The sequence below is a fragment of the Podarcis liolepis genome (genome assembly GCF_965112155.1).
Source record: "Podarcis liolepis genome assembly, chromosome: 16".
NCBI classification, from domain to species: Eukaryota; Metazoa; Chordata; class Lepidosauria; order Squamata; family Lacertidae; genus Podarcis; species Podarcis liolepis.
This window is the reverse complement of record NC_139567.1, coordinates 1,646,617-1,663,435: the sequence shown is the minus strand read 5'-3', so window position 1 is coordinate 1,663,435 and position 16,819 is coordinate 1,646,617. Positions and strand designations below refer to the sequence as shown.

Below are 16,819 nucleotides of genomic sequence, written 5' to 3'. Positions count from 1 at the left end.
AAGGCTTTTATGGGTATGTCCGTAGCAAAAGGAAGAACAAAGAAACAGTGGGGTCACTCAGAGGAGAAGATGGTGAAATGCAAACAGGAGACACAGAAAGGGCTGAACTCCTCAATGCCTTCTTTGCCTCAGTCTTCTCCGATAAAGAAAACAATGCCCGACCTGAAGAATTTGGTGCAAATGATTCAGCAGAGGAAACACAGCCCAGAATAACTAAGGAGATAGTACAAGAATACTTGGCTAGTTTAGATGTATTCAAGTCTCCAGGGCCAGATGAACTGCATCCAAGAGTATTAAAAGAACTGGCAGATGTGATCTCAGTACCACTGGCAGTCATCTTTGAGAATTCCTGGAGAACAGGTGAAGTCCCGGCAGACTGGAGGAGGGCAAATGTTGTCCCTATTTTCAAAAAGGGGAAAAGAGAGGACCCAAATAATTACCGCCCAGTCAGTCTGACATCAATACCAGGGAAGATTCTGGAGCAGATCATTAAGCAAACAGTCTGTGAGCACCTAGAAAGGAATGCTGTGATCACCAATAGTCAGCATGGATTTCTGAAAAATAAGTCATGTCAGACTAACCTGATCTCGTTTTTTGACAGAATTACAAGCCTGGTAGATGAAGGGAACGCAGTGGATGTAGCCTACCTTGATTTCAGCAAGGCATTTGACAAGGTGCCCCATGATATTCTTGTAAAGAAGCTGGTAAAATGCGGTCTTGACTATGCTACCACTCAGTGGATTTGTAACTGGCTGACTGACCGAACCCAAAGGGTGCTCATCAATGGTTCCTCTTCATCCTGGAGAAGAGTGACTAGTGGGGTGCCACAGGGTTCTGTCTTGGGCCCGGTCTTATTCAACATCTTTATCAACGACTTGGATGATGGACTCAAGGGCATCCTGATCAAATTTGCAGATGACACCAAACTGGGAGGGGTGGCTAACACCCCAGAGGACAGGATCACACTTCAAAACGACCTTGACAGATTAGAGAACTGGGCCAAAACAAACAAGATGAACTTTAACAGGGAGAAATGTAAAGTATTGCACTTGGGCAAAAAAAATGAGAGGCACCAATACAAGATGGGTGACACCTGGCTTGAGAGCAGTACATGTGAAAAGGATCTAGGAGTCTTGGTTGACCACAAACTTGACATGAGCCAACAGTGTGACGCGACAGCTAAAAAAGCCAATGCAATTCTGGGCTGCATCAATAGGAGTATAGCATCTAGATCAAGGGAAGTAATAGTGCCACTGTATTCTGCTCTGGTCAGACCTCACCTGGAGTACTGTGTCCAGTTCTGGGCACCACAGTTCAAGAAGGACACTGACAAACTGGAACGTGTCCAGAGGAGGGCAACCAAAATGGTCAAAGGCCTGGAAACGATGCCTTATGAGGAACGGCTAAGGGAGCTGGGCATGTTTAGCCTGGAGAAGAGGAGGTTAAGGGGTGATATGATAGCCATGTTCAAATATATAAAAGGATGTCATATAGAGGAGGGAGAAAGGTTGCTTTCTGCTGCTCCAGAGAAGCGGACACGGAGCAATGGATCCAAACTACAAGAAAGAAGATTCCACCTAAACATTAGGAAGAACTTCCTGACAGTAAGAGTGTTCGACAGTGGAATTTGCTGCCAAGGAGTGTGGTGGAGTCTCCTTCTTTGGAGGTCTTTAAGCAGAGGCTTGACAACCATATGTCAGGAGTGCTCTGATGGTGTTTCCTGCTTAGCAGGGGGTTGGACTCGATGGCCCTTGTGGTCTATTCCAACTCTATGATTCTATGATGTCTAGTACAATCCAATTACAACACTTCCAGTCCAGACCCTCAATTATCTTCTTTATACTCTGCCACCTCTGATCTATTCTTCCATGATTATCTGTCAAGGTTATGCCCAGCCCATATTCCGTCGCCTCCCCCCCCCCCCCGCCACACATCATCCAAGTCTGGAATTTGAACAGTTCTCCCTTTCAAGTATGGTTCCTAACTGTTATTGCTACCAAAAAAATGTAATTTGAAACAGGGGGTGGGGTGGGATTAAAACCAGTCTCTCAAGTCAGGAGGGCTGAGCAGGATTCCAGCCATGAGGTCCTTAGCGCTCCTCGTAGCTCTTTGCTCCCCTTATTCCCATAGCTAGCAAAAACAGAATAAACTTTGCAGACAACAGAGATCTATAACTGTATGTAATGTATACAGGAAAAAGGATTCAGATTTTGAAAGAGATTTATGGTTGTCTAGCTGTTGAATTGTGATTGTAAAAAAGCAGAGCAGCAGCTCTGTTTTTCCTACTACTACAAAATGGAGGTTTGTAAACCACCCATCAAATTCAAAGGGATCTGAACTCGGGTGGAATTCAGCTAAGTTTTACTCAGAGTAGAACCACTACAATTAATGAACAAGGCTAAGTTAGGTCCATTAATTTCAATAGGCCTCCCTTGAATAAGACTTAGTTGACCAGCACTCGGACCACATGGGCTCTGTACCAAAGAACAGGTTTCCAAAGTGGTCTGCCAGGCCCACCAGGGGGGAATTTGAGACATACTATAAGCAAATCAGCAGCTAAGTCCTATTGGGCCCTACAGAACTGATGACAGGTATATAGGTAGGATGCTGCTAACGAGCACTGACTAACCTACTTGTCTTTAAAACAAGATTCCACAAATTCATGGAGCATAAGGCTAAGTAATGGTTATTGGTTGTGATAAATAGAACCTTTACAAATACCAGATGCAGCAGAGGAAAAATAAAGTTTGTTGTGCCCATGCATTTGGAAACAAAATACTGTACCAGATGATCATGAAAAGCAAATATGCCACACTGATGGAAGGCAGAGAGCTAGGACTATGACAGGGATGGGGACCTTGTGCTGATGGACTCCCAATGCCCGTCATCCCTGACCACTAGCCATGCTGGCTGGGACTGACAGAAGGCCAAAAACGTTTGGAGGGTCACAGGTTCCCCATCCTTGGAGCAGGGGCGGAGCTAGCTGCCCCAGCACCTGGAGTGGCGCGAGGGTGGGGCTAGCCGCCCGCGCAGTGAGCGTCCCTAGTCGCCTGCCACCTGCGCAGCGAGCACCCGGGTGGCGCGCCGCTAGCTGCCCATGACAGCATTGTCCCTAGCGGGGTACAGCCCGCGCAGCAAGTGTGGGGTGGGTTTGGGGGTGGCACGGCGATGTCACCCACCCTCATGGCTGACACCCAGGGTGCACCGCACCCCCCGCACCTGCCTTCTTCTGCCACTGCCCTGGAGTATGGTATAGCTGTGCAGCGTATCTGTCTCCAAAGCAGGGCGGGGGGGGGGGAGTAAAGGGAAGGAGAAAGATAAAAGCATGAGAATACGCATCAGAGGGGTTCTTGCTGATGTCACGATTCATGGTGCTAGCTCTCCTCTGCCCTCCGGGGCTGTGGGGAGGTTCAGACAGGGGAAAGCCAGGATTTATGAGGTGAAATTCCTGGCAATGCCCCCCAGTGGGTTCTGGGGAGTTCACTGCATCCCGCTGTGCCACTTAAGCCCGTGCCTGCCAATTTGAATGGCAGAACGGGTGCAACCTGGGAGTGTGTCCCTGCCATGGACAAGCCTCCACCCCTGGCATTGTTTGTGACTGGTTCCTCATTAATTTGGAATATTGGCGTTTAATCAAGAGGCGCTCCTGAAACAACACATGATAACAGGTTGCAATCAATCAGCTGCCGAAAGGGGTCTGGTTCTTTGAAGGTATTTGAATGTTTTTTCTAAAGTTTGAAATTCCTCACAACAGCTAGAAAGGGAGGACAAGGCGCTTTATGCTTTTTTATGGCTTTCAAATGGTCTCTTTTCTCTCTTGTCCTCCCCTGCAAAAATGCTGAGTAAGAAGACTGAGCAGCTGCTGCATAGATCTGATAAACGCCTGTACTTGGAAAAAAGGTTTTGTCTGTAACTGTCCGCTGAGGAAGAACTCCAGAGTGGAATTTTAATTGTAAGAGTTGCTTTGTTCTCTGCAAGTTATTTATAGCCACAGCCTGTGTCTAAGTGGTCAACAGCGGAAGTGGGAACATGGTCTTGTAAACATTGCACCCTGGGACCTTAGATTGATTGTGCAGCAAAGAATGGACAGACAATATTCAACTCTCCCAGCACACTAGGTCTGAGACAACATGAAGATTATGCAGGACTGCACACGTTAAATAGATTTTATATTTATAAGAGATGACAGAGGTGCTGCCTGTGAGGAGGAAAATATGGCTTGCTGCAAGAATGGACAACAACAAGTAATAGATGAAATGGAAATAAAAGATGAGAAGATGTGGAAACAGGAGGAAGAGATGGACATATGTCTGCAACAGGAGTGGGAAACCTGATTTTAATAAATTATATAAAATTAAAGTAATTTGGATGGATTTGTAATAATTTGGAAAACAAATAATAATAAAAAAGAGAATTGTTGTTGTTGTTTAGTCATGTCCGACTCTTCTTGACCCCCTAGACCAGAGCACACCAGGCACTTCTGTCTTCCACTGCCTCTCGCAGTTTGGTCAAACTCATGCTGGTAGCTTTGAGAACACTGTCCAACCATCTCGTCCTCTGTCGTCCCCTTCCCCTTTTGCCCTCCATCTTTCCCAACATCAGGGTCTTTTCCAGGGAGTCTTCTCTTCTCATGAGGTGACCAAAGCATTGGAGCCTCAGCTTCAGGATCTGTCCTTCCAGTGAGCACTCAGGGCTGATTTCCTTCAGAATGGATAGTTTGGACTTCTTGCAGTCCATGGGACTCTCAAGAGTCTCCTCCAGCACCATAATTCAAAAGCATCAATTATTTGGCGATCAGCTTTCTTTATGGTCCAGCTCTCACTTCCATACATCACTACTGGGAAAACCATAGCTTTAACTATACAGACCTTTGTTGGCAAGGTGATGTCTCACTGCCTTGTCGTGGTGAAGGGGCTTGAATAACTCAGAGAAGCTATGAGCTATGCTGTGCAGGGCCACCCAAGATGGACAGGTCATAGTGGAGAGTTTTGACTAAACGTGATCCACCTGGAGCAGGAACTGGAAAGCCACTCCAGTATCCCTGCCAAGAAAACTCCATAGACAAAGACACCAGGCATATAAAAAAGAGAATACTTATCAGGAATACTCTGCTGCAGTGTCTGGGATTTTTCCTGACCAAGGATTTACACCTTAGTTAGAGGTGAATATTGATCATGGTGTTATACCTCAGGAGGTACTGACATACAGTGTACTGTAGTCCAAGGGCCAAATGGGAGAATTAATCACTATATAGCCATTGACCAGTCACCCTCTTATGTGCTCAGTTCTCTTCATCTGCAAGATGGGAACAGCAGTGAGTGTCTGCAACAGTAGTCAAGCAAGCATGATGTCCTGCATATCATGGGGACCAGCACTGGTGTTGTGGCTCTCAGAAGAAAGGCTTGAGTACAGCATGAACTATAATAAGACACTCAGGTATCTGCCAGCTTCCTGGGCAGGTGTGCTAATTAAGTCTTACGTTCTGCAAAGGCACTCCAAATATTTGGCTCCTAGATAATCTTCTTCCCACCTTGCTTGGCACCCTTTCCTTGGTTTATCACAGCCCAACAGGTGTTCCATGTAGGTTTGTCATTTGAACACCACCCTACACAGAAGGACCAAAATATCTAACTAACCTCCCAGAAAAACAGTACCAACAGGAATAGTAAGGTGTGCTGAGAAGCAATATGGAACTAGTTGGACAGCATTTCAAGCTCAGAAAATACATAGCTGGACTGATGGAATTTGTAGTCCAAACCACAGATTTGGGAAGGCTGCTATACAACTTCCTAGGAGGTTTAAAAAGCAACTTGTCTTTCACACTCCAGGACCAATGAGTGGAAAATTTTCCAGTGCTTTATTTTTCTGTGGACATTTTTCCATTTCATAAGATCATTAGTAACAATAAATTGTATTGCCAATTGCAGTACAATTATTAGGCATGCTTGACAGTTTCAAAGTTTTTAGATTTGTTTACTAAATAAAAGTAAAACAAGCATGCTAAATTAGATCACTCTCTTGGGCATCTGAAAATGCAAACTGATTTTTTTTTCCTGATGCAAATTATCCTATGCACATTTCCAGAAAATTTTCTGGAGTGCAATGAGTGCTGTAAGTGAATACAGGAATTACTGCACCAGCCATGACCTGACACTCCTCCTTTTCATTACATTCAAATCAAGAGAGAGAAACGACAAAGTTATTAATCTTAACAAAACATCTTGGTATGCAATAAATCAGTTCCAGTAATCAAACCAAATTCCTTTCATATGGAAGCTATTAGTACAGTACATACAATTCCCTCATAAAACTCTTGCCAAATAGGTCATTTTAACCATCATAATGGCCTTCCAACTTGCCTTAATGGTTATGTTTTAGTTGGCAATATGTAAATCTCTTTTCCTTTTTTTTGTCAATACATCCACTATCAATTCCAGATTGAACTGAGCTAGATCTTTCAGATAACCCACAAGTTTTAGAGTTTGCTGGAAGCGCACTTCTGGTTTCAACCCTGAGGTTTTCAAACTTTTCACCTTCAGAGAAAATTCCACATTAAGTCATCTGCCACAGAAGCCATGCATGCTGTAGAAGAGTCTGAGGCATGTTCTAACATGCACAGTTGGTTGATAATAGGCCCTGCCTGGCAAACCAGACCTCACACCACTCTTTCCAAAGTAAATGTGCACTTTAGAATACGCTCAATATTCCCTTGCAACTTATGGCAAACTGATCATGGTGGGTAAAATGTTTTTTCAATAAACTATTTTTCCCTGATAAGTTCCCAAGGAACTGCAGGGTTCCTGAAACATGGTTTGAAAACCACTGCTTTAAATCTGAGTCACATTTTCCAACAGTGATGATGACCTGTTAATATGATTTAACCTCCTATACATAAAAACCACCTGTATAATATTTTGTAGAAACAAAACAAAAATATTTTTATTTAAAACAACAGTACAGCAAGGATCATGATGTAGTATGTATAACCTCTTCTTATCAAACTACTTCAGTATATTTAAGAACACAAGTTGTATTGTGTCAGACTGTGCTAATCATCCACTACAGCTGCAAGCCTATACACACTTATCTGGACCTTACTGAACTTAATTGGTCTTACTTCGCAGTAGGCATGTATTGGACTGCATAGGAAGCCCAAAAGGCACTCTGGCATTCTTTGGAATCTGATGGCTCAGAGGAGGTAAACCACATTATTGGGTAAGCCACACATTGTTTATTCTGAGTTTCCTGCAACCAGAAAGGTTAAAAATTCCATTAGGTAGGAATTTCAACATTAAATTACGGACTGATTAAACCTACTGTTGAAATAGGTAGATACACATTACTCCCACTTCCTAGATAAGGAAACAAAACATAGTAAGAATCAATAACTTGCTGAAGGCCAGAAGGGAACACTGTGCCATGAATTAGAATCAAGGGTTCCAACTGCTAGCCCTCTGCCCTAATCCCTTAACAACATGGGAATTTCCATTCCAGATCAGAAAAGAACATTTTTCAGTCTCTCTCTTATACCTGCATCCTAGAAGTGTGTGTGTGTGTGTGTGTGTGTGTGTGTGTGTGTGTAGAGAAAAGGGAGTACCTTACAGGGTTTTTCCTTAAACATTAAACACTTACCTTTTTAACTCCACCAAGAGTCAGGTCTCTGGAGCGAATGGAGGGCAGCCGGCCTGGGGTAATTGGGGCAGTGGTTCTTCTCCCTATCAACCCTCGTGCAGCACTAAGCGTAGGCCGGATGCTGCCACCAGGATTCCCAGTATCGTTACCTGAGGTTCCTTCTGACATCTTGAATGACCTGCCAGAGGAAAGGTCAACAAAAGCTCTTCTTAACTCTTATTTCCAAACCATGACACTTTCCAAACCATGCCATACTGTTGAACAAAAGTTTCATTTCTAAGGGCAACCTGAATTGCAACCTGAGAGAACAAGGGAGAAGCAACAGAATGTTAAATGCAACCAAAGCCCTCAAGAAGCAGCCTTTGGCAAACTACAGAGCTGGTGCAATGGGTAAGAGTGCAAGATATGAGCTGAAAATCCTATGCCAAATCTAACCTTGGACATGAGTTTTTTTTTTTTTTTTTTTATAAAATTTTTTATTGCGTTCCTTTTCATAGGTTCACAAATTAGTTTACATAGCAACATACAAGAAACATTTTTTTTTTATATATAAAGAAAAATAAAAAAAGAAAAAAAAAATTGAATATGTTACACATCATGTTTCATAAATTTACTTTCTTTTGGACCTCCCCACATCTTCCCAACATTGCATTCATTGTTCTAACCTGATCAGCAATTTGTTACCTTGTTTCACAACTTATTGTATCTTTGACTTTATTATGTTACCAATTTCGAAAGTTTGTAGTTTACTTTTGGTACCTTCACAATAAACATAATATATTGTTTCAAATTTGTTTCCTTTTCTTTTTTATCTACGCTTATTTTATCCTTTGCTTAAATAGGTTGCGGAAGCGTGACGTTTCCTAATCATGCACAATCTTAACATTCAAACAACTTATAATATTTTTGCAAATAATCCTTGAATTTTTTCCAGTCCTCCTCTATTGTTTCTTCGGTCAGATCTCGAATTCTGCCAGTCATTTCTGCCAGCTCCATGTAGTCCAACAACTGTGTCTGCCAGTCCTCCAGTGTGGGTAAATCTGGTGTCTTCCAGTACTTTGCGATAAGAATCCTTGCTGCTGTTGTCGCATACATAAACAGAGTTCTGTCCTTCTTTGGCACCTTCCGGTCCACCATGCCCAGCAGAAAGGCCTCTGGTTTCTTAAGAAAGGTATATTTAAATACCTTTTTCAACTCATTGTATATCATTTCCCAGAAGGCCTTTACTTTCGGGCAGGTCCACCAGAGGTGAAAGAATGTCCCTTCTTCCTCCTTACATTTCCAACACTTATTATCAGACAGGTGGTATATTTTAGCCAACTTGACTGGGGTCATGTACCACCGGTATACCATTTTCATAATGTTCTCTTTCAAGGCACTACATGCCGTGAATTTCATACCGGTGTTCCATAACCTTTCCCAGTCCTCAGACATAATGTTATGTCCTACATCCTGTGCCCATTTTATCATAGCCGATTTAACTGTCTCATCCTGTGTATTCCATTTAAGCAGCAAGTTATACATTCTCGAAAGTACCTTAGTTTTGGGTTCTAATAACTCCGTCTCTAGTTTCGATTTCTCCACCTGGAAACCAACTTTTTTATCCATTTTGAAAACCTCTTGCATTTGAGCATAATGTAGCCAGTCTCGCACCTTATTTTTTAATTTGTCTTGGCTTTGGAGCTTCCAGTTGTCTCCAACTCTTTCAATTAATTCCCAATATTTTGGCCAGTAGGCCTCCATATTGGGCCTTTTTTTGGAAACTTTGGCTTCCACTGGTGATAACCACCTCGGGGTTTTACTTTCTAGTAAATCCTTGTACTTCATCCATACAGCAAATATTGATTTTCTGACAATATGGTTTTTGAACAATTTATGAACCTTTGCCTTGTCATACCACAAGTATGCATGCCAACCATAAACATTGTCAAACCCTTCCAGGTCTAGGACATCAGTGTTTTCCAACAAGAACCAATCCTTCAACCAGCAGAAGGCTGCAGCTTCATAGTACAACCTTAAATCCGGCAGGGCAAACCCCCCTCTTTCTTTTGAGTCAGTTAGTATTTTAAATTTTATTCGGGGCTTTTTGCCCTGCCAGACAAACTTAGATATATCCTTCTGCCACTTTCCAAAACATTCCATTCTGTCCACGACCTGTAGGGTTTGAAGTAAAAATAACATTTTTGGCAAAACACACATCTTTATAGCTGCGATTCGGCCTGACAAGGTAAGTTTCAATCTTGCCCATATATCCAAATCCTTTTTGATTTCCAACCAGCATTTTTCATAATTATCTTTAAATAAATTTAAATTTTTGGTGGACAAAAATACCCCCAGGTACTTCACTTTTTTCACCACACTTAACTCTGTTTCTTTCTGATACCCCTCTGTCTCTGTAGGTGTCAGATTTTTAACCAAAACCTTGGTTTTTTGTTTATTAAGCTTGAATCCCGCCACCCGACCAAACTCCGAGATAAGTTCAAGAACTTTTTTTGTGCTAGATTCTGGCTCCTGTAATGTCAAGACTAGGTCATCTGCGAAAGCTTTCAGTTTGTATTGTTTCGCTCCGACCACTATACCCTGCACCAACCGGTCCTCTCTGATCATATTCAGCAATACCTCCAGGACAGAAATAAATAACAGAGGAGACAGGGGGCACCCCTGTCGTGTCCCTTTTTCAATTTTGAGTTCCTCCGACACCACATTGTTCACTATCAGTTTGGCTTTTTGTTCTGAGTAGATTGCTTCTACTCCATTTTCAAACCCCCTTCCCACTCCCATCCCTTTCAGGTTTTTCTTCATAAACCTCCAAGAAATGTTGTCAAATGCTTTCTCCGCATCAATAAAAATTAATGCGGCCCTTGTGTTCCTAATTCTCAAAAGCTCCAATATGTCAATAATGTTCCTGGTATTGTCCGACATATGTCTGCTAGGGAGAAAACCTGCTTGGTCCTTATGAATTACTTCATTTAATACTTTTTTAAATCTATTTGCTAAAATGTCTGCAAATATTTTGTAATCCACATTCAGGAGTGAGATGGGACGATAGTTCTTAAGCTGGGTCTTTTCCATTTCCGACTTTGGAATCAATGTGATGAATGCTTCTTTCCACGTTTCCGGTGCCCTCTTCCCCTCCATAATCTGGTTGCAAACCTCCAATAATGGTTGTATCAAAAAGTCCTTCAAAGTCTTATAATATTTGGAGGTGAGCCCGTCCGGGCCTGGAGATTTGCCGAGTTGCATATTTCGAATGGCACCTTCAATTTCCTGTTGGGTTATTTTACTGTTGAGAATTACTCTTTGGTCTTGACTTATTTTAGTTAGACCATTTATTCTCAAAAATTGGTCTATTTCCGATTCTTGCTGAGGCCCCTGTGCATAAAGATCTTTAAAGTATCTGTGGAAGCACTTCCTTATTTCTTCTGGTTTCTGCACTATTTTTCCTTGAATCTCTAAATTTGTAACTGTATTTAACTTTTGTCTTTTTTTCAACTGCCAAGCTAACAATTTTCCACATTTATTTGCTGATTCAAACGATCTCTGCTTCATTTGTTTAATTTTCCATTCAATTTCTTGATTAATCAATTTCGAATATTGTGCTTGGTGGAATTTGATTTCTCTTAATACCTCTTTTGATTTTGGTTTGGTCCTCAGCTTTTTCTCTCCTTCACTTATTTTCTCTAAGATTTTTTCCTTTTTTCCATTCCAAAATTTTCTTTTTATTGTGTTCTGTTGTATCAGAAACCCTCTCATTACAGCTTTACTTGCGTCCCAGACTGTTCTCTTCTCGACCGTAGTGTTCAAATTTATTTCAAAATAGTCCTTTAAAGTTTTTTGGGCCTTCTTAACGATCTCTTGATCTCTTAGCAAGGTGTCATTCATCCTCCATCTAAAGGATCCGGTTGGGATAAGTCTCAATTCCATTTTTAAGGCATTATGGTCGGAGCAGGTTTTTGGGCAGATTTCCACCTTTCTTGTTTTAGGTGCCAGCCCTCTAGATATCCAAATTTGGTCGATTCGTGTCCATGACAAATGGGCCTCAGAAAAGAAGGTTCCTTCTTTACCCAAGGGGTTCCTTGTCCTCCAGATGTCAATCAAGTCCATATTGTCTGTCATTTCAAAAAACGTTTTGGGGAGTCTGCCGTCTGTTGTTAAATTTTGATTTTGGGATTTATCCATATTTGTTGAGACCACCCCATTCATGTCTCCCATCACGATAATATTAGAATAGTCCAGGTAGTCGAGCAGTGTCTCATGCAGCTTCTTATAAAATTCTGATTTTCCATCATTTGGTGCATAAATTCCTAGTATCAGAATCTTCTCCCCTTGTGTTTGAATTTCAATTGCGAGAATTCTTCCATGGTCATCTTTGAATAAGAATTTTGGTGTCAGATTCTCCTTTGCATATATTACAACGCCTCTCTTTTTAACTTTGTCTGATGAGATAAATTCTTGGCCTACTCTTTTATTGATTAATACTTTCCTGTGGAGCCTGGTCACATGTGTTTCTTGAAGACATATTAAGTCCAATTGTTCTTTTTTTAGGATATGAAATATCCTCCTTCTTTTTTCCGGAGAATTCCCGCCATTTATATTCCAACTAAGTAGCTGCAGGGACATCCTGTTCTAGTTGAGATGTTCTTAAGATGAGGTGTCTTCCTTTTGCTCCGATCCCGAGGGGGCAGGCGTTGGCCCGCTTCCAGGCAGAATTGGTGTTGGTAAAGGTGGAAGCCAATCTGCTCCTTTTTGGAGATCTTCACCGTGATCGTGAAGGAACTTTTGGTTGTCTTCAGGTGTTCTAATTTTAACCTTCCTTTCTTTGTATGTAAAGGATAATCCTTGTGGGAACTCCCACCTGTAGGGAATTGCGTTGTGTCTCAGTAATTTTGCTAGTTCTGTATAGGTGGCTCTAAGGTCCAACAGCTGTCTTGGGATATCTCTATAAATTTCCACCCTTTTGTCTTGTATTTGAATTGCTTTTTTGAAATGGAGGCCTAGGATCTTGTCTCTCTCTTCCCTTGATCTTAGAATTATCAAACAGTCCCTGGATCTGTCTTTCCTTACCAGTCTTCCCAATCTGTATGCCGAGACAATTTTAAAGTCTGTATCTTCTGTTATGCCCCAGAACTTTGAAAATTCTTGTGTCAGATATCCAATCAAGTCTCCTTGCTCAAGTTCTGGAATGCCTCTCAATTTGATGTTGTTCTCACGATTTTTCAATTCCACCATTGACAGGTAGGTTTGTTGTTCACCCACCTGTTTGTGCAGAGGCTTGACTTCTCCTTTTATTTCTTCAACTTCTTTTTGTAAGGCTCCCACTTTTTGAATTGCTTCTCCAGCTAGTTCACGGTTTTCCGCTGTTGCTCCTTGCAAGTTCTCTATTGCTTGCGTATGCTGGGAAACTTGATCAGTCAATTTTTGTATCGAAGAAGTCGCTTTGTCTATTTTCAGAGACTGGTCATCCACCTTCTGGTTTAAGCTTGATAACTGCTCCAATATTTGTTTTAATAGTGTGTCTGACCCACCTGCTGCCATATCTTCCTCAGTGGGCTTCTCTGTTATTTCAGCTTGCTCCCTCTGTGTCACCAGTACAGCTGGAACCGACGATCGACGTCCTTGGGTCAGTGTTGTTTGTACAAATTGTACTGGTTTTCTTTCCTTTTCTTTTTCTTTTTCCTTGGCCTCTTTAGTTTCCTTAGCTTTAGATGCTGGACATGAGTTTTACAGGGGCCTTAAGGAAATCATTGTGTGTCAACCTCAGCCCTTCAATCTAGAATATGAGCATAAAGATAAAATACTTGACAAGCTTTGAGCACTTACGTTTTCTATGCTCCTGGTTTGGTGCCTTCGCATGCATGGATGAGCAAGTAGCAATGGAAACAGAGTGCTCTTTTTCCTCATTAAAGATCTTCACAATTTCCCTCCGTCTGCCATAATTATGACTGGATGATCAGTGCAAGTTCTGCACTGATGTTATTTGGGAATGCCAAGCATCCCCTGACTCCAGGTGGGGTGAGGGGTGATGACGTACAGGTAGAATAGCTTCAAAACAACACCAACACCCCTGAACTGCTACACATCCTATATATTTAGAGCAAGGGTAGGCAACCTAAGGCCCAGGGGCCAGATCCAGCCCAATCACCTTCTAAATCAGGCCTGTTGACGGTCTGGGATTCAGTGTGTTTTTACATGAGTAGAATGTGTGCTTTTATTTAAAATGCATCTCTGGGTTATTTGTGGGGCACAGGAATTCGTTCACACACACACCCAATATAGTCCGGCCCCCCACAAGGTCTGAGGGACAGTGGACCGGCCCCCTGCTGAAAAAGTTTGCTGACCCCTGATTTAGAGCCTTTCGTGACCTGTCTGTTGGTATCTATGAGTCAAGGCCTCAGTAAACATTACTACAATACATACTCCTGGAACTTAAGTTACTTCTCATGTCCATCAAGGGCTAGTATTGCTTTCAGTATGTGGGTGACCCCTGAAAAAATTAGTCTGCATTGATTTTGGGCTGCTTTAGCCTATGGAAAACCAGTTGTGTGCAGCTGATGCCTTTCATTTCTAACATATAGCCACCAAAGCTTCTTAAATTAGGGCTACCAGTTGATACAAAGACCATATCCGGAGCATGGCAGCAGATGCACAGTGGGGATCTCACAGACTCCATTCAGGCAGTGACATGAGTAAAACATTCTGATGTAACAACAGCAGCACCACATACATAAAACTATGCGAGACACAGAAACACCGACCCTTGGTGGAGTCAAAAAAACAAAGTTCTGCCATGCTCGGGTGCACTGGTCTTCAACTGGTGGGTCAGGACCCACTTCCAGGTTGCAGCAGTGCCACTGTACAAATATAAGGAATTCAGAAAGGGATCCCCAAATGCAGCTAAGTTAAAAGGTGAGTCTTGGGTCTGAAAATCTGAGCTAGATGGACCTCCAGTCTGATTCAGCAGAAGGCAGCTTCCAGTGCTCCCATTCGTCTCTCATCCATCATTGAGATTATCAGGGCTAGACAGCAAAGTTGCCCCCATCTCAGCAGAATGCCCAGATTTCACCCCGACTCCTTTACATTCTACCTCAGGAAGCTGCCTTACAGTCTGTCCAGCATTGCCTACACCAGCCTTCCTCAACCTCGGCCCTCCAGATGTTTTGAGACTACAGTTCCCACCATCCCTGACCACTGGTCCTGCTAGCTAGGGATCATGCGAGTTGTAGGCCCAAAAATATCTGGAGGCCGAGGTTGAAGAAGCCTGGCCTCCCCTGACTGGAAGCAGGTCTCTTTGCCAGGCCAACTCTCCCTGGACATGCCAGGGATTGAACAGAGGATCTTTTGCATTCAAAGCATATGGCTGCCACCCCCCTCCACGTGAATGGTTGCCCTTAATTCATAAATTGACCTTGGGTGCACCACAGTGAGGAGCACAGAGTTTGTCTATTTTTGAAATAGTTGCAGGAAGAGTTGCAATCTAAGCCGGTGGCCACCACTGGATCTTGTGGCAGTGAGTTCCGCAGTTCAACCATGCCTGGAGCACTTGGTCCTTCCTGAATCTCTTCCCAGCCTGTTCCTGGAGATCCAGCCTGGCGTGGCATGAAGTTAAGGGGGGGGGCTGCCCCTCGGGGCCTGGCTGGGGGCGCAGGCCGCTGCTCAGCCCGAAACCCCCGGGGCACGTGGCCCGCGGGGAAACACGAGGCGGCGGCGGCGGCCGCAGGACAAGCTCCTCTTCCTCCGCCCCGACCCCTAGCCCGCCCCACGGGCTCCTGCCCCCCATCGAGGCGCCCGCCTCGCCTCCTCCAGCCCCCGAGAAACCGGCCTCTCGGCCCCCGACGCACCCGAAGCGGCCGCCTTCCCTCGACCTCCCGCGCGGCGCCCTTCGCGGCTCCTCAGGCGCCGCCTCGGCAAACGGGCAGCGGCGCGCAGGCGGCGTCCATCTTTGAGAAGGGCGCTGGCGTCGCTACGTCCCTGGAGGGGAGCGCGAACCCGCCATTTTTGTCCCGGGCAGGGGTTGGAAGTTTCGTATACTGCCCTGTAGTACTGTAGTTGCTTCTCCGAGGAAGGGGAGGCGGCGGAGCCTCCATCTTTCTTGTGGGCAGGGCTTTCTGACTTTGCAACGTTGCTGCTCCTACGAAGGGAAGGCCACGACTCCGCCATTTTTGTAACGGGCGTTTCAATTTAGTTTAATTTAAGGTTAGTGATATACTGTGCAGTATATCTCTAGCGACAGTGTGAGGGAAATTAAGCTGAGGAGAGTTGGGACTTGTCGGCAAGCCACATAATAAGCAGCACTGATGAGGAATGCAACGTTACGGGCAGAACGAGTCTCGCTCGCAGGTCCCGCAACGGGAAGCAAAGGCCAGGAGGTGCCATTCAGCGTTAGCGTTTCTTGGCACAAATCCTCTCCCATAGTCGGCGCTAGGAAGCCCCAACGCCCCTCTCGGCCTCTTCTCTCGACCTCATGTGCTATTTTATACATCGTTTTCAGAGGTCACCAGCGCCCGCCAACCGAGAGAGAAGCCAGAGGCTGTTTCTTAATAAAATAATGTTTCTGATTCCACCCCGCTCTCTCCTCGGAAGTTTACTTAAGCTCTCACAAGTTGGTTTTCAAATATAAACTCATTGCGCTTAGTATTAAGTGCAAACAGTAATTCATCTTTTAGACTGATTGCAGATAGATGTGTTGGTCTGCCATAGCCAAAATAAAAAAATTCATTCCAGTAGCACCTTAAAGACCAACTAAGTTAGTTCTTGGTATGAGCTTTCGTGTGCATGCACACGAAAGCTCAGGTATCTGAAGAAGTGTGCATGCACACGAAAGCTCAGGTATCTGAAGAAGTGTGCATGCACACGAAAGCTCAGGTATCTGAAGAAGTGTGCATGCACACGAAAGCTCATACCAAGAACTAACTTAGTTGGTCTTTAAGGTGCTACTGGAAGGAATTTTTTAGACTGATGTGATGCTTCCGTTTGAGAGAAAAAATAGGAAAATTTAAAACTGGTGATAAATGCAGGACTTTGAGGGGCAGGAACTCTTCCAATAAATTATTCTGCCCAGGCTTCTTTGTTAACACACAAAGTGAAGTTATTTTTTAAAAACTAGCTCCACATTTACAAGAGGCTTTAGTAAGCAGGCTAGTCTCACTAGTCAACTGAAGGAAAAATGAAATAATTAAGAGCCATGATG

The 16,819-nt window shown here is 43.6% G+C and overlaps 1 protein-coding gene and 1 long non-coding RNA gene across 2 annotated transcripts in view; one reads left to right on the top strand and one right to left on the bottom strand.

Moving 5' to 3' along the window:
* Positions 1 to 7,800, bottom strand: part of POLR3D (RNA polymerase III subunit D) — a gene marked incomplete at its 5' end in the record, with an annotated part of 30,873 nt that extends 23,073 nt beyond the window's left edge. The window contains one exon of the mRNA XM_083480669.1: positions 7,633 to 7,800. Within this exon, the coding sequence (XP_083336795.1) occupies positions 7,633 to 7,800 (168 nt within the window). The remainder of the gene's footprint in view (positions 1 to 7,632) is intronic.
* LOC310695834 overlaps positions 1 to 16,819 on the top strand; it is a 205,193-nt gene that overhangs the window by 94,781 nt on the left and 93,593 nt on the right. The gene's annotated exons all lie outside the window — the stretch shown is intronic.